Source organism: Anastrepha ludens, chromosome 4 (genome assembly GCF_028408465.1).
Source record: "Anastrepha ludens isolate Willacy chromosome 4, idAnaLude1.1, whole genome shotgun sequence".
Taxonomy (NCBI): domain Eukaryota; kingdom Metazoa; phylum Arthropoda; class Insecta; order Diptera; family Tephritidae; genus Anastrepha; species Anastrepha ludens.
In genome coordinates, this window is record NC_071500.1 from 69,595,160 (window position 1) to 69,611,076 (window position 15,917).

Consider the following 15,917-nt stretch of genomic DNA (forward strand, 5'->3'; position numbering starts at 1 on the left):
CAATCACTTTAATTAAGCAAATGCCTTTGTACTTTATTCATCGCATTAACATGGCATTAAGTTGGTATAATGTGACCGTAAGCCAACGTTAAGCGTATAACCATTAGGTAAACACCAACACCAATCAAGAAAGCAACAACAAAGAACAAACAAGCAATAAAACAGTGCCAAATCACTTGCTATAGGAAATTCACAAATACATACACACACATGCAAACAAACATTTGCATATACAAACACATAAGCATAAAAAGTAGCAAAAAGCAAAACAAAAAACAACACAACTGGTAAAAAACGCCAGGAAAAAGCATTTGTAGCTAAGCACAAAAACAAAAAATAGTAAAATGGCTTCAAGCAGCGTTGCAGTCGATTACCTAAGTTTCAAGTGCAAAACGCTTCTCTTCCTTTTTATTCCTTGCAAAGCGAACTTAGTTAAAGTGCAAATGACATCACTCAGGGCAATTAAGTACGCCCTAAAGCGTACTTAAGCGTTTACACGTACGGTACATATGTACATATGTATATACTTACTTGCATATGTGTCTATATGCACCAGTAGTTTAAGTAAGCAAAACTTATGAACATACTTACTGTGTACATATTTATGTATCTTGTAGGCAAGCAAACAAATGTCGTACATCCGAAAGGTAAAAATCAAAAAGCGCCAAATATAGGAAAGCAACCATTAAGCGCTATAATCGCAGGTGACTACATAATTAGAGTAATTCTTTCAAACTTCTTATGTCGAGCTTTGTACAGCAAGAAAAAACACTTTTTGCTTACACACCGCGTTGCAAATAATTTCATATACTTATACCTATGCCAAAGTAGATGTAAGATTTAAAACTAATGTACATACATACAAACCGATTTCTTAAAATAATAGCCATTTTGCAGCATTTACGAATTCTATACACCAAACAGATTCCACTTTTATAATTAATTTCACTTTTACTAGCAGTTAATTTACTTTTATTACTAGTAAATATATGTAAGTATGTGTAAGTAAAAATGTAAAATAAATATCAAAATTTTTGTTAAAATCTACTACTTATGTATATATGTATTCGTATCGTTGATTTTTAGTGCATATTCGGAAGGGGTAATGAATTAAATACTTTGAAAGATAAACACATCATTGATTGGAATCAGTATTGGTTTAGGACAGCCCAGGGAAAAACTAGCAGACATCAACTAATCACTTGGTTAGTTAGGTACCTAATGAGTTACTCTATAGCCCCGACTAATTTATTGGGGTACTCACACCAACTTCGTTACTCTGGCGGTTGGCACTTCGGCAAGTGTATTTTACTGTGAACGTCCTTGTGTTGTTTCTGTTAGTGTGGGAATACTATTTTCCACCAGCTGATTTATACTCGTATATTTGCTTGAACCAATTTGCAAAGTACTTTTTTCACTCAAAAGTAGATATCTCCAAATTGAGCTGTGTAAGGCCTTCGATTTCTTCACTCTTTTCAGGCATTTTATTTTTGATATTCGAGAACAAAGAAAAATCAGTAAGTCCAAATTGGTGCTATGAGGCGGATGGTCCATTAATTCTCTCTTTTGATTGCTCAAAAACTCGTTTGTGTTCGCCGATACGTGAGAGCACGCATTGTCTTGAATGCAAAGGATGATTCATTTTCGGCGGTTGGTTTTCCTTAATTCTCCGAAAACTTCTGGCAAACAAATAATTGTGTACCACTCACGGGTTCCGTTGTCGTTGGAATAAGTAATATTCGTTCTCTTAAACTGGAGGATATTTACAGATTTGCCAAAGAATCTGGAAAATTCAAACAGGACTAATTACCTTTGTCTCTGTCTCTATTCTTTCCTATCTCTTTCTCTGACAATTTCCTCCTTGACTATCTACCCTTTTTCTGCAGCTGTAAATACAATGGGCTTTTTTAGACTGAGTGTTTTAGAAGCCACCAAATCTCTTGGTGCTACTTAGCTCGACCTATTCTAAATTCAATTTCACAACTCATAATTCACTGTTTCAAGTTTCTCTCTCTCTCTATATATATATATATATATGAGTATATATATAATTGGCGCGTATTGGGGGTTTGGCCGAGCTCCTCCTCCTATTTGTGGTGTGCGTCTCGATATGTTGTTCTATAAATGGAGGGACCTACAGTTTCAAGCCGACTCCGAACGGCAGATATTTTTTATGAGGACCTTTTTATGGCAGAAATACACTCGGAGGTTTGCCATTGCCTGCCGGGGGGCGACCGCTATTAGAAAAATGTTTTTCATAATTTTGGTGTTTCACCGAGATTCGAACCTACGTTCTCTCTGTGAATTCCGAATGGTAGTCACGCACCAACCCATTCGGCTACGGCGGCCACTCAAGTTTCTCTAGTGAGCAAATTTTTGAGGTGCTTCTTCCGCGACTTTTGCTAGATTAAGCTCGTCTTGGGGCACTCACTTACTGTTTTGTTCCCGACTCATATGCATAAATAGAAAGTCCATCTCCTTTTATGATGTCAAAACGTACTTTGACCCTCCGTGGCTTATTTTCTGCAACATTTCTTTAAAACAATCGACACGAGTTCTTTTCGAGCAATCGTCAAATTCATGTTTCTAAAATATTGAACGTGTGCTGGTCTCACTAATGCCCAAAACTGCCTCTATCTTGCGATACTCCTAATGCATGACAATATTGCGTTATCAATTGCAGCACAACACCGATTGCTTCGGTCACCATAACCGTTTTTGGACGGTCTTTACAAAATTGATACTGCAAAGATCGTCGGACATATTGGAATTATTTGTGCCAGCTTTCCACAGTAGCTGAGTGTGGTGCTTCAACGCCAACAGTCATAATAAGCTGATTAATGCACTCCTGCCGTGAAATCCACATTAAAAATCGAACAAATCATCGCATGAAAAATTTCTCAAGTTAAATCCTTCTTTTGGCCGGGATGAGTTTTTCAACTCACTGGAAAAAGAACAAATAAAAAATATCGAATTACAACTCGTCTCACGTAGTTTTGCAAAGGTGACGTTTTTAAAAGCAACCCTCGTAGACAAGTACAATTTAAAGTGAGAACTAAAAATGCCGAAACAAAACGAGAAAGCAAAAATTACGAAGCAACTATCAAAAAGCGCTACGGAAGAAGTTGCTTTGATTGAAAGTAAAGTAATTTGTACATCTCAATTATTTTTATAAAGTTCAGCTAACCGTGCATATTTCTTATTCAACTCTACATAATTTATACTACAAAAATTATTCAATTACTTATTTTCATTCACTCTCTAATACTTTAAAATTAATTCCAATTGACAAACAGCTGATTGTTATTTTGACAACTGCCGATCAAATTGCTATGCCTGCCGTCCGCCGCTTCATTACTTCGCCTTTAGGCACTTTCACGGGACTTACAAAACAATAAATAAACAATATATCTCAAACAATCATGGTAATATGTAGATATAGTAAGTAAGAACATTAGGATGGCCCAAAAAAATATTTTTTAATGTTATCACGTAAATTTTTTCTACGGCCAAAAAAATGAGACACCAACTGTTTTATCTAGTTTTACTTCTTTTTTATTATTTACCAGCTTCAAAAACTACCATTGAAAATGCACATTTCCCTAAAATTGGTGTAAAATATTTACAGATCTACATATAGTATTTAATCTGATCTTTTAACTCCCCCTCATGAATGTCCAAAAACGTATACCAAACGTAAAAAATGAAATAAATATTTTTGTCTTTTTAATTATTAAAATTTTTTTCCAATTTCTGTTTCTGTGTTTTCAGTTCATATTTTTTCAACAAAACATTGGTCATAATATTTTTTACATTTGTGGAGGGATATTAAATGGTGCGATTAAAAAATATCGGTCCATATATTTTTTATACTGAATTTAATAATTAATTTAAATAATTTTCTTTCAAAAAAAGTCCCATTTCTTTAGCTAATTTATAAATGTATTTCTAATATAAACAAAACATCTGTAAAGCAAATCTACAGCGAAGATTTCGGTTCCATTTTTAAACCTAAGGACTTTCGAGACTTTAGGTGAATCAGTTACAAATTTTGATCATCTTGTTGGCTGCCCTGTGATGCAAAGAATTGACCGAAATGATATTTCTAGCAGCTGGTCAGCTATCACACGCTGGCAATTATATACATCGGCAGAAGTATTATTTTTTTGCCAATTGAAACGAGTAAATTGTCATCTGGCCTCAATTGCTGAGTTAATTGGATCTTGTTATAGAATAGTTCGAGAATTTTAGACAAAAGTTTAGTTGAAATTTTGAAATCTTACTGATAAGTTTACTACATTGACAACATACAAGGGCGCAGGGCACCTTTCTTTTAGAGCCAGCACCGAAGTTAGAGGTAACCACACACATCGAACAAAATTTATTTTGGTTTCAGCGACCTCAAATTAGTTTAAAAAACGCCTTTTGGTCGAGGACCATTTTTGGTGTAAACTAGTGTTATTGAGTACTGAATAAATATCGACCGTTATTAGAAAAACACTTTTTCGTGTCCGGGGCACTATTAGGGTAGGTAGGTGAAATAGTTGAAGTTACTCCTCAAGCAGCACTAATGCGCCGATTCGATACCATTTTGAGACTTCCAACAGGCAAATATGTACAGCCTGCCAGAACTGATGATATAAGGAGTTATAGGTAGTCACAGGCCCGAAAACATTATGATTTAAAATAATTTTTTTGCTAGTCAGTTGCTATATTTTACAAAAGTAAAAATATAGCGTTAGTACATCATGTTTCGACTTGACTTTAGCAACATTTAAAAAAAATTAATAATTGTAAAAGTTATCGGTGTTTGTGTGGAGCCCGTTTCTTCTATACAGAAGTCCCTTACGGTGATCATCACAAGTCCTTGGACATTCATCTAAAATCAATCGGTCAAGAGAAATTAGTTTTATTAATAGATAATCTTGTACCGGATCGAAGCAATTAAAAAAAAATCCTTTAATCAGGCACGAGTTTTTTTTATGTTTTTCAAAAGCAGTATAAATTTTATTCAAATCTACAAAGCGGCTTTTAAGTTACAGTGATGACCAGTTCAAAAAACATAGTTTTGCGAAAAATGCATTTAAAGTTTTGCTATCGATTTATGTAGAGTTTTACGAAATATCTAATTACTTACACTGTGGGATCTATTTCTGGGCCATATAATAGTTCTTCAGCCATCATAGCACCTTCCAAAATATCGATTTTCTGTTGCCTTCGTAGCATTATACCTTCTCGAGTGTTATCGTTAGTGTGCTTATCTGCCACTTTCCACGTGCAGCATCCATTTTTTCAGCATACCGATGAGAATTAGACCCACAATTAAGTCGCAGTGTATTCATTATAACCAATAATGACATTACACCTTCATTGAATATACAAGTAACTATGTATGCCGCAATTTGTACGATATTATAACTAGTATTTACCGTTTTTGGGCATATTTTCCATACTAGTTGATTAAAGCTTTCCCGAGAAGTCGGTTGCTTGCAGCTGCTGCTAGCTACTCCGCTCCGGAGCGCCCGAGCGCCATTTGTTAATTGTTGAATAACTCGAAAAGTATTTGTCAGATTCACTTCAAATTTTCACACAATATTTTTAAGATATTATACTTAAAAAAAATGCAAAAAAAAGCATTTTGTTTTTAATTCTGACTACCCCTAACCCCATAATGGGGAAGATTGATAGGATTTATGTGGACGCACCGCCCCAGGCTGTCGAAGAAAAGAGCACCCAGTGACCTTACTCGTCTAATTGCCAAACCCGGGCATTTACAGCATGTGTCCCGATCGTGCAGTGACCGGTAAACACAGCTTCGAGTTTGGAAATCGAATGGTGAGGAGTCCAAAGGACTTTCTGAGTTCTTGGTATATTGTATTGGGAGCAAAGCGTTTTCGAAATATCCCATGAAGAAATGGAGCTCCATCTTTTCTGCGCTTTCCTGAGAAATAATTAAATTAAATAAAAACTACTTACTTTGGGTAAAAAATATCGAGTATTTAGTTGCAACAGGAATCGAGAAATCCACTGCTTCCATTTAATCAAAAGGATCGTTCGCAAAATACACACATGATACATGATCTTTCAATACTGGCAGATTATTATTATTTTTTCTTTTGTGTTTTAGTAACATTGGCTTGTTTTTGTTTACCTTGTATTTTATCGTCTTTTTCACAATGTTTGTTTACAACATAACTTTTTTAAGGCAGGTGACAGACTCAGCTAGCTTAATTAGTTGTCCAATTTTGCGATTTGAGTATTTGCTTTTAGTTGTAATAAAAGTCAGTTGAATACTTTTGTTTCCCAAGTCTTTATTTTCCTTTAGGTATTTCGCTTAGTTTCTGTAAAGTAATAGAGGACTCTAAATCGCGTTTCGGAAGTTCTGAAATAAGTGAAGTGCTCTTAAACGAATATGTACCACTGTATTAAGATGAAGCGCAAATTGGTATCGAAATATTGTAGCTACTGTTTTCCAGCACCTTCGTTTGATTTAAGTACTTTTTTCGGACAAAAGAGCAGAGAGAAAGCTATGTGGACTAGAACTTCCTAAAGCAATGACACGAAATTCTGTAAATATTTGAATGCAAAAAGCTTTATATTTTTTTAAGTACACGGAATTCAAGATGGACCCACATAGCATCAGCTTTATGTAGGACGCCAAAGGCCAATAGCTGCTGTAAATAACACAAAAGAGATGGTTCATATACATATGTAGGTCTATATTTTATGGTATAGTGTACATGTAGATATGTATGTATATGCACAATGTGCCAATATTAATAAATTTATCCTAGATTTTATGAAGGAGATATAGAGAATTGAAATACATAAACTTACTATGATTTTACTATTATAAGTATTACTAGAATAATTAGTTAATTTTTCTGTAAATCAGAATTGGCGATTTTTCGCTTCAAGTTTATTATGAGTTTATTTACAAACATTTGTTTCATTGCGTTGTGTGTCTGCATATACGTTTTGTTTGCTTTTGCAGGCAGCTCATAGTTCTATTTATTTACATACATGCGTCAAAATTAATTATGCGTCCCAACAATTACATAAGAAGTACATTTTTCTTGTTCCCCTTAGACTTCCTTTTTCGGCCTCGACTTCTAGTTGGCATTCACTTCAATAAAATTGAAAAATAGCCGAAATTTAGTAGCAACTTAATTAATTCGGTTTTTTTTTTTTATTTTTCTATACGCCAATACTATACATACATAAACCCTTTGACCGTTTCATACGTGAACCCGCATTAAAAGTGAGAAAAGAGTATGCGATTTTCAAGTGCTGAATTTGTTGAGTGAAATCTGGTACTTTAGATGAACCCAAGTAGATTATGAGCTAGAATAAGAAATTGGTATGAACTAAATAGCGTTTTCTGATATTTGTCATGACTTGCGTAAAATAAAAAGTAATCAAAATTTTGTGATAGTTAATTTTTCCTCATTTTCAATAGAATTATTAATTGCATGAATATTACAAATATGAAATTTCAGAAAAAGTTAAAATTTGTAGTCACGTTTCATGCATTTTTGAATAGCATTTAATAGTTTTCGATATAGTAGACCCAGTATTTGTAAGTCCTATTGTCTTAATAATTTCCAACTTATAGAATTTTTTAAAAAACATTTCTAAGGCAATATTACTTTTGTGCAGTAATAATAATAAAAATAGTGCTACAAATAAATCGCTGAATATCAACACAACACACCGCCACACCGTCACCCCGCTTCGACCGCTCCTCTACTAGCGCTGTTCTATTGCCGAATACGGCTTTTTGTTGGAAAAAATACAATAAAAAAATATAGTATATTTGTATAAGTAGTTAGATAGTACATGCATTTACACAAGCAAATTTATTAAGTGTATTTGTAAAGAAAAGCTATCATTTCACTAAAGAAAAAACTGTAAAATCTTCTTTCTTTTTCTTTCCCTCTTTCTCTGCGCAAAACGTTCATAATTGCGAACTTCGCTTCCAACCAACATCATCATTATGCTCATACTGAATATCACTTACATTGCTACTGCAACAAAAAATTACCATAATCATCATTTCGCACAAAATCAACACACTGCTATGGCCAACAACAAAATATTCCCACTACTGGCATCATCATTACAAACACTTTCACTCCCGTATACTTAACTCACAAAAAAACAAAAACACAAATATATATCAATTCTCGTCGAAAACATGCTGTAAATATATTTAACAATGACGCCTCATCGACCACACACGAAAAACTGTTATATTATAACTACTAATCAAAAAACAAACAAAAAAATTGTAAACCAATTTAAATTTTCCTGCAAAAAATATAAAAACAAAAACCATAAAAACGGCCGGTGGTCATGCAATCATTCGCCATTTACACTGTTGGCGCCTAAAATTACACTTAATTTTCGTCGCACTTCTTCTGACACCATTTGCCACCTGCTGATGGTCACAATTTACCGGAAACCGCTTAATTGCACCTCCCGCTTATTGAAACAGGAGAGAAGAATACTTTAATCGAACAACCACCACCACCAACGTTCAGTACGCCACGCCGGCGTGCGCTCTCAGCACGCATACAAGAACTAAACCGCAGCCTATTGGAGGAACGTGAGGCACAAAATCAGAACAGTTCCAGCGACAATGAGGACAGTAGATAATTTTCACTCGTAGTAACTCAGCCCAAACGTAAATGGCTACTCTCATCAACCGTAATGCTGCTGATACAACAACAACACAAACAGCTATCGTTACGTCTACTGCTAGCAGTCATCTGCATACCAATACTGCATACTTACATACAAAGCAACGAACAAATAGTAAAACAAACTACAAGTAGAATTGAAGTGTTTTGAAAAAGCGCGCAAAGACAAGTGTTTGTAGTAATAAATATCTATGAACATGACAACATCTACACTCACACAATCTCATACAGTGAAAACATTACACCCACATATACACATATTCTTATACGCAACTAGAACTTCCATGTAATGCTACATCAAACACGCACACATACAAACGGTAATAAAACTAGAAATGTATTAAAGAGTTTCAAACCTGTTGAGTTAAATGCTAATTTCTGTACACACTTACGTATAAAGTAATACCAACTTACTTACCTACTTACCTTACTTACGTATTTGCCAGTATCAACTTGAGCACTTAAGTTTCGCCAAGCATTTTACCTGTGAATGTATAGCAAGTGCTTGATCGCTACAACACTACAAAAGTGTGTAAAAAAGGCGAAAAAAGTAATAGTATGTACTAGAAGTTAATGAAATATTGAATTAAAATGCTGAGATGGCACTAAACTCTCAAGCAAAAAATCGTTACCACTTACATATATAATCGTCGTGAGCATAGTCGTTCGTAGAAAAATGCATAAGCGCGCTTTTTATGCATACAAATGTGCACATATGCGTTATGTGTACTCCTACTATATGTATGTACCTGCGTACGCTTCCATTATAACAATTATTCTTCCATGAAAATGCTTTCCACTCAAATCGAAGAATTGCAAAAGCAAAATGCAACAACTTGAATTTTTTGCAAGCGGTTATTTCTGTTCATAGTGAATTTAGTAATAGTTAATTATATATGTATATACTTACATACAAATAAACGCGAAGTATGTAATTAACACATAAATGTCATTCCATTTACCGAACACCAAACAAATATAATAAAAATAAAAATAAAAAATGAAATCAAGTGTATTGAAATAAATGATTATCGTATTCCAAGGCTTGAAAACATTTTATACACAAAAAAATTAGGCTGCAAGTATGAACTACTTGTTTTATAGTAATATATGTAATATTATAAATTTTACATACAATTATAGAGACTTATGTATGTATTTTTTATGAAAATGCGGATGATAGTTATACGTAATCTAAGTTGTAGGAAATTACTAAATAGTTAAGGCGGCACATGTTGACAAGGTTAGCGCACATGGATGATGTGTATTATTGCATGCGTAAAAAACATTTCTCATTCATATTCCGAAACACAAATTCATACTCACAAAAAGTGAAAAACATTTTTCATTCATATTCCGAAACACAAATTCATACTCACAAAAAGTTATACTATATTTATAAGGACAGAGAGGGAGGACTGGGGTCTGATAGTTTGCATAGCAAAAACAGGTGGATAACGGAATACCAGGAGGGAAAGAAATTTTTAAACTTAAACTTTAACTGAAATGTAATCCTGCATATTTGACGAACTTTAGTACAATGAAGAGAAACAGAACAGTACCCCCAACGGACAGATGATTCGAAGCGCAGAATGTGACGGAAACCTTTAATTTCACTTTTATTTTCTTAATAAAAACTATTAAATTTAGAATTCAAGACTTCAGCTTAATAGAAGAGAAATAGGAAGAGAAATCCCACAGTAACATACCAACGGCATCAAATAGGGTGAGAAATGTAGCCGCTCTCAAGAGGGTGACAAAGGAAATTGAAATTTCCATTGAAGCGAATAAGCGTAATAATATTTCAAATGTATGATTTAACAATAATTATTATGTATTTCAATTACAAACTGCTTAATTTTAATTAATTGTTGTTGTTGTTGTTGCTATAGCAGCATAAGCATTCCCCATACATACACGGGGAACGCGGCTGAGGTGACAGTCTTTGGCCGGATATAAATCCTGGTCGTTCCGGTTACCCAGAACCGATTGTCGTGTGAAAGAGCTTTATTACTAGAATATTTCTAAATTAACAAATTTCATAAATTTCAAGCGTATAAGCCCGGTTATGAAAGCATAGCGCTATATCACGGTTTCGAATATTCCCAAAGCAATTATCACGGGTGCCTGTATTCCGTTTTCAGTGAATTTAGCATAACCAGCAGTAGAGCTTCCACAATTTCAGGGTCATGTTTAGATATTTCTGTAGGAGATTTTCACTGAACAAATAATCTTTTAAGAAAACGTAAGGTAATAAAGTTGCGAAGTAGCAAAAAGATTCACAAAGTCACATAATCAGTCATTTCGTATCATATCTTGTAGACATATGTATGTAAATACGTGCATATGTAAATTAAAAAGTAAAATATTCTTCATCCCTTCGCGCCGGACTTGCCAATCCAATGTATGTAGTGAAAGACAAGCCTGCAAATATATGAATTCATTACATCGTATGAATATATGTCACAAATATCAAAATCTCTATTGTGATTAATTCGTTTATGAAAAAGTCCCAGGGCTACACACACATACATATATATTAAGCTGTATAATATTAGTGTTGCCGTGTATTTCGTGCTCATTGCAACAAACACATTTGCTCGTATGCATCCACACACACACACTAATACATGAACAAAAGCAAAGCTTTCTAGTCTCGATTGATAAATATCCACACTACATTCACGGTGAGTTAAATAGTAAGTTGTGCAGCTACATAATTCTTTTTTTTTTCAATATTTGCGCTGTTTTCAGAAAATCCGGTTTTGGCACAACGTAGTGAAAGTTTTGAAGACTTTACACGCGTATGTTCACGTTATGTAATTGTTGTTTCTATTTAGAAAATATGGAAAGTTGTCATCGAAAATCCTCATAACTTATAAATGATCAAAGGTAGTCACCGATGATGTGTTACAAGCTTTGGCCATTCGAAACAAAGTTGTGAGCGTAACTTTGACTATAACAGTCATAGTGGATTTGTCACAGAGAGAGGCGAATGAAACGAAAATACAATTTGTAGTGAGGTTAGTTGGATGTAACCATCCTTCCAATCAGTCGTTGTTCATATGGCAATGAAGCAACATGGGCATGATTTTACTGTACATGACGAACACAATCTCAGTTTCTGCCGATCACTGTTGTAAACGAAGCGCTGTCACATTCCCTGTTACATCAGCAAATCAGTAGATTCTTTCAAACTCGCTGCAAGCCGATTATCGGATTATGTATTCCCTCTATCGTGAACACTAGTCACCTCAAGCTCTCACCGCCTAATACAAAAATTGAATGTACAACAGAAGTCCATGCGCGAAAAAAATTCTAGGAACTGTATTGGTCTTTCTTTTGTTTTTTTTTAATACAATTATTTTATTTAATTTTTTCTTAAGATGTTAAAAACTTAAGAACTTTAAGTTTTATTTTTTCTTGGATTATAAACCATATTTTTATAAAGTACTAATCAAGAAAAAAATTGCAAAGAAAAAAAATAGTTGTACGATTTTCATTAACACTCACTGTACATAAGAGAACACATTCCCACACATACGGGCATTATACACACACATATGCTCATGCATACACACACATTATTAACTCGCGTTTAGGGACAATGTTTTTAACTACGCTCAAATCTTACTTAGCTAACTAATAAATTTCCAATTTTTACTCCGTACATTTGCCTTTGAAATCTGCAATTACATTAAATATAAACATATAAGTATGTATTTTAATTTTATGTTTCAGTGAAATTTCATTTGGTTTTCGCTAATGTTGAAAGTTTTGCATTCCGAGTTCCGATGTATGCTCTATTAAAATATAAAACCAACTAAAATTTGAAATCAACTAAATCAGCACTTGAAATGTTACATACTTTCGACATGCTTATTTACTAGGTGTACAAACAAAATCGAATGCCTAGATATATTCGTATTAACGGTAAAAAAAATTAAGACACGATCAGCACACAGTCAGAGAAACACCAATATTATATACGGGGGACGACTAGAAATGCGAACGCTGGCATTCAATCCAGCGGTGAACAAGATTGCTGGCGCCACTCTGGGCAGTCCATGTAAAGGCGTCTAGATTTAAGAAATAGTTAAATATGGTGCGAGTACCATCCTGGTAGTAGTTGCTTCACTTGGTGACATGTTGGACCACTACGAAAAAATTGAAGCACATTTTACAGTGCAATTTCCCCGATTTTGTAGACAGCAACACCTAATCTGAAAGTAGGATCGATACCGAACCTGAGCAATCAATACAAATGGTTGACTACTTAAAGAAACGTACAAATCTTTCTTAAAGAAACGTGTAAATCTTTCACATTTATGAACAATAAAATTATTTGTGTAGGTTTCATATATTTCCGTAAAAATTTTGCTCACGCATTTTCAACCGAAAAACTAACTGAATCCACTTTGATGGATTATCGGAGTAAATAGAGTCAAATAGCATTGTTTCAATTGTGCAGTTACAGCTTTGAGAACTATGAGAAAATCAAAATAGTGTACTTCAAGCCAACACGTTTGCTAAAACTTAACATTAAAGAGTTGCATTGCCAATTACATTATTAGCAAATAAGAAGACGCAAATACGCAATCAATTTGGTTAAAAATCGCAAACAATTCAGTAGTTTGAAACATTTTAAATATTGCACCCACGTCAATTTCAAGCCCACGAAAACATAGGAATGAAGAAGGTTTTTCTTTCTAGCATTATCAATTCTTTCCCAACGGTGCGTTTCTGCGCTACGACGCTCGACATTTTTGTAGAACGCATTAAAGATTCCAATGAGGGCATATCTTCATTTTCGAAAGCATGTCCTTTGGCGCTCTTCATACTCTCGGTTATTCCTCAAAGCTCTCTATTATCCAAAATTATCTACTTTGTTATAAAATAGAATCAGACAAGTTGAGGCCGTGTTTTCACTTAGCTTATTATGTGGTTCTTACGTATTGAGTGCACTCAGGATTTACTCAGTATTACTCACTTCTTTGCGGCAAGCTCCCAAAGTGACCGCTACTACAAAAAATAGAGCTGGTTTGGATTCCCATTGGTGGAGAGAGTTATTGGTCCGAAACCAGCAGTGATACGCAGGTGCGGCACTCACAAGAGCCAACTTTTGTCACAGAAACTCTTTGACCACTGGTATCGTCTGACCACCTCTTGCCGGCATGCCTTCTTAACGATCCTCGTTAATTCCTTATTCATTTTACGAAGTTGATGCCCCGACTGGTTGAGCTTCAGAGGTTGTGGGAGCCGGAGGAGAAGCGGTTGGTCAGCGATGCGAATCATGGACTATTCTGCACTGCTTGCTTGACAGGTGTGTAATCATTCGACTGTGAGTTAATTTGTAATTAAAATGTGGACGCTCTCCTTGTGCTGATTAAATACATTTGTTGTAAGATGAAAATATCAGCCTTGGTAGTACAATCCTTTGAGTGCAATGCCTCAAAAGACTAAGGATAATATTATCCTTTTTGTTAGCTTTTGAAATACCAAGAATAAGTATTACAATAAATATTTTTAAATTACTTGTGGTTTTCAAAGCTTCAAACTTAAAAAGATCGAGCAAATGATGTGTTTCACGCACTTCGCAAGAAATCGCTCTAACAACCATATTTATAACTAGTAACAATTATAATACTTTGGCATAGTTTTGAATAAGATCGGTCACATTAATTTTTGTACTTAGCTCACTTGGCCAAGATTTTTCGAAAAATCTTTATACTTTTTGCACAATCATAATGAGGGGTATTTCAAATTCTTTGAGTTTTCACTATTTTTATTCAAAATACACTTCTTTCCGATTATATGTGCAAAATGGCATCACTTAAATGTTGGACATTGCACGTCTGCAGACAAAATCCGCCAAACAGTCGATTCATGAATGCCTCATTGTTGAGAACGTCACGATATCAATGTTGAAGGTTGTTCAGCTACACTTTGCGCCACAACCGCAATATTCTCAACAGAACGTCCAGTGTTTGGTATGTCAGTCCTTTTTCTACCCTCGGCAGAACCAGTTTCTTAGAATTCATTCCCCAACCATTAAATTGTCGACTCATTCGAACAATTATTTCCACCAAGAAATAACATCTAGGCGCCACTTTTGAAAGACCTTCTATTTATTTACCGTGTCTGCAGAATTCTTCTACGCTCATGCCTAAAAGTTCACTAAACTTTCCCAAATATTTCTTTCAAAAAAATTATATTTTATTAGTATCGCTCATGCTTTGGCGATACAACGGTATGAAACACCTTTACATTGTGGGTTGTTTGTTCGTCAATTCCCAGCTTAGTACATTTGGTCTTCCAGGCCATTTTTCTTGCACAATCTGTTCATTGCGGTTAGGTCCGATAGCTGACACAGATTGCAGCAGTTTATTTATTTACGTATTGTGAACTGGACAGAGCAGATTTAATTTTTAATAATTTTATTCATACCTTTAACATTTTTTCATTAATATGTTATATATCACAGCTGGGCGGCACGAGAACATTTCTAGAGCTGTTTTTCTCCTTCTTGATTGGCGCGATAACCGCTTTAGCGATTTTTGCCGAGTTTAACAGAGCGCGCCAGTTGTTTCTAACTGGCTCCAGTTGGAAACACCACCTGATTACGAGAAGTATTATTTATAGAACATTTTAAACCCATGCACTTCGGAAGGTTCGCCACACCTATTCTACAACAATAATAAAACTAAGTAGTTGCTGACTTAAATAAACAATAAATACAAATTAATAATACTTTCAAATTTCCCAGAGGGGCGCCAGCTTTCACGTACCGACTTACCTGCAACTAACACATATGCAATGCTCATAAAGGGACTGACTTTGTTATATTGCATTCGAAAAGAGAGAAGCACTCTCGCTGTACTCGTATATTAATATGTAGTAGTTAACAGAATAGGGTGGTTCCATGTGTAGAAGTCCACGCAAGTGGGGAAAGTTACTGATCGCCATTCACTTGGGAGTGGCCAGGACGATTCTTCTACATATGGTTCAAGCAGCTGACAACGTCCGGGATTAGCCCACGTATCCTCTGGTTAGCTTCCGAACACCCGTTCGGGAGTGAGCTAAAGTGAGAAGGCGAAGCATCCCAGCATAGCTGGTTGTGCGCTGGGTTTGGGACCCGCCACTTAAAAAGCCCCCCCAATGAAAACAGCAACAAAGCCTCGGATGAGAACTTCCAACACTGATGACGACCCCTGC

General features: G+C 35.0%; 1 protein-coding gene across 3 annotated transcripts in view; it reads left to right on the plus strand.

The window, feature by feature from the left end:
- The window catches only part of LOC128859723 (potassium voltage-gated channel protein Shab), a 160,799-nt gene that overhangs the window by 61,735 nt on the left and 83,147 nt on the right, over nt 1-15,917 (plus strand). Inside the window, exon 5 of one of the 3 annotated variants that reach the window (XM_054096764.1) lies at nt 8,498-8,983. The exons of the other annotated variants lie outside the window; for them this stretch is intronic. Coding sequence (XP_053952739.1) covers nt 8,498-8,658 — 161 coding nt within the window. The 3' untranslated portion in view covers nt 8,659-8,983. Of the gene's footprint in view, nt 1-8,497; nt 8,984-15,917 lie in introns of those variants that run through there. 3 annotated transcript variants of the gene reach the window in all.